The sequence below is a fragment of the Merops nubicus genome, unplaced genomic scaffold (assembly GCF_000691845.1).
Source record: "Merops nubicus isolate BGI_N331 unplaced genomic scaffold, ASM69184v1 scaffold15756, whole genome shotgun sequence".
Classification (NCBI taxonomy): Eukaryota; Metazoa; Chordata; class Aves; order Coraciiformes; family Meropidae; genus Merops; species Merops nubicus.
Genome location: NW_008617057.1, coordinates 3940 through 5932, shown reverse-complemented (window position 1 = coordinate 5932; position 1993 = coordinate 3940). Strand labels below are relative to the sequence as shown.

At 59.4% G+C, this 1993-nt stretch overlaps 1 protein-coding gene across 1 annotated transcript in view; it reads left to right on the top strand.

The window, feature by feature from the left end:
• Positions 1-9: 9 nt before the first annotated feature.
• Positions 10-1993, top strand: part of RPL10A (ribosomal protein L10a) — a gene marked incomplete at its 5' end in the record, with an annotated part of 3526 nt that continues 1542 nt past the window's right edge. The window contains 3 exons of the mRNA XM_008943027.1: positions 10-149; positions 452-600; positions 1779-1951. Coding sequence (XP_008941275.1) covers positions 10-149; positions 452-600; positions 1779-1951 — 462 coding nt within the window. The remainder of the gene's footprint in view (positions 150-451; positions 601-1778; positions 1952-1993) is intronic.

Here is a 1993-nt window from a genome sequence, read left to right as displayed (position 1 = left end):
TGCTCCCCCCAGCCCGGCTGGGCCCTCACCTGCGCCGCGTTCCCCTCCCCTCCCCTCCTCTCCCGCAGGTTCGTGGAGACGGTGGAGCTGCAGATCAGCCTCAAGAACTACGACCCGCAGAAAGACAAGCGGTTCTCCGGCACCGTCAGGTTCGGCATCCTCTAGATCCCACCCAGCCTTCGGGCCGTGCCCCCCGCCCAGGGGTCGCGGCGCCGAACCGCTCGGGTAGTTCAGACCGCCCTGGCTGGACGGACCCCTACCCTGGGTCTTAAAACATGAGGGGAGGTGGGGGAGGCCCCTGTGTCTTCCCCGCCGGCCTGCTGGGGAAGGCAGGTTAGGAGCTGTGGAGGAGGATGCCCCGGGCACTGCGGTAAGGTACCTCCAGGGGGGCTCCCACGGAAGCATCTGGTGCTGGTGGTCTGGAGTAATTTGGACCCTCTGTCTGTCCCAGGCTGAAATCAACCCCACGGCCCAAGTTCTCTGTGTGTCTGCTGGGGGACCAGCAGCACTGCGATGAGGCCAAAGCCGTTGACATCCCTCACATGGACATAGAGGCTCTGAAGAAACTCAACAAGAACAAGAAGCTGGTGAAGAAGCTGGGTGAGTGGTGGGGTGGGTTGGTTTGGGGGGCTGGGTGGTTTTCCCTCTGCTCAGATTTCCATGTGCTGGTTAGCTGCAGGGAACTGAGATCTGACCAGAGTCAGCCTGAAACTGCCCAGAGAAGCCATCAAACTGGTGCCAGTGTAGAAGGTCTGACCTCTCAGCGGGGTTGGTGCTTTCCTCTGCATTGAAAGGACAGATAAAAATTGCTCCTGACTCCATGAAAGCTTCACCCTTTGCTGGTGTTCTCACCCCTCCAGTCAGGGAGCTGGAGTGTAGCTAAGCTGGAGGTGAAGGTTTGCTCAAGTCCAGCAGGAGCATGGACAGGATGAAATTTGCTCCTTTTCACTTAAGAGGGAAAATCTTTCTCCCTTGTGAGGCCAAAGTCCTTTTGATACAAACCTTGGGCAGACAAGGAAAACTCCCCACTCAACCCATCATGAACCATGTGGAGTTAGGAGTGAGGGCTTGTAGCCCAGGCTCTCCACGGTGGATCCTGGCTGTGGTAGGAGGCTCCTGGTGGAGCACAGGTCCCTGTCAGTCCCCTGGAGCTCATCAGAAGCCCCTTTGCTCAGGGCAGCAAGCTGTAGGCAGATGGGTCAGGATGTGCAGCAGGGTTCTGGTGGGTTTGGCTGGGTCAGGATGTGCAGCAGGGTTCTGGTGGGTTTGGCTGGGTCAGGATGTGCAGCAGGGTTCTGGTGGGTTTGGCTGGGTCAGGATGTGCAGCAGGGTTCTGGTGGGTTTGGCTGGGTCAGGATGTGCAGCAGGGTTCTGGTGGGTTTGGCTGGGTCAGGATGTGCAGCAGGGTTCTGGTGGGTTTGGCTGGGTCAGGATGTGCAGCAGGGTTCTGGTGGGTTTGGCTGGGTCAGGATGTGCAGCAGGGTTCTGGTGGGTTTGGCTGGGTCAGGATGTGCAGCAGGGTTCTGGTGGGTTTGGCTGGGTCAGGATGTGCAGCAGGGTTCTGGTGGGTTTGGCTGGGTCAGGATGTGCAGCAGGGTTCTGGTGGGTTTGGCTGGGTCAGGATGTGCAGCAGGGTTCTGGTGGGTTTGGCTGGGTCAGGATGTGCAGCGGGACTGGCAGAGCTGGGGGAGCTGGAGCAGCCCAGTGTTGGCCAAGCTGGTGGTTCCCAGCTCGGGGCAGGGCTGATCCCTGCTCACCTCCCTGGGTTCTCTCCTCAGCCAAGAAGTACGACGCCTTCCTGGCTTCCGAGTCTCTGATCAAGCAGATTCCTCGGATCCTGGGCCCGGGTCTGAACAAAGCTGGCAAATTCCCTTCCCTCCTTACTCACAACGAGAACCTGGTGGCCAAGGTGGATGAGGTCAAGTCCACCATCAAGTTCCAGATGAAGAAGGTAAGGCCAGGGCTCCTGCTCCTGGCAGGTCCCTCCCGAGGG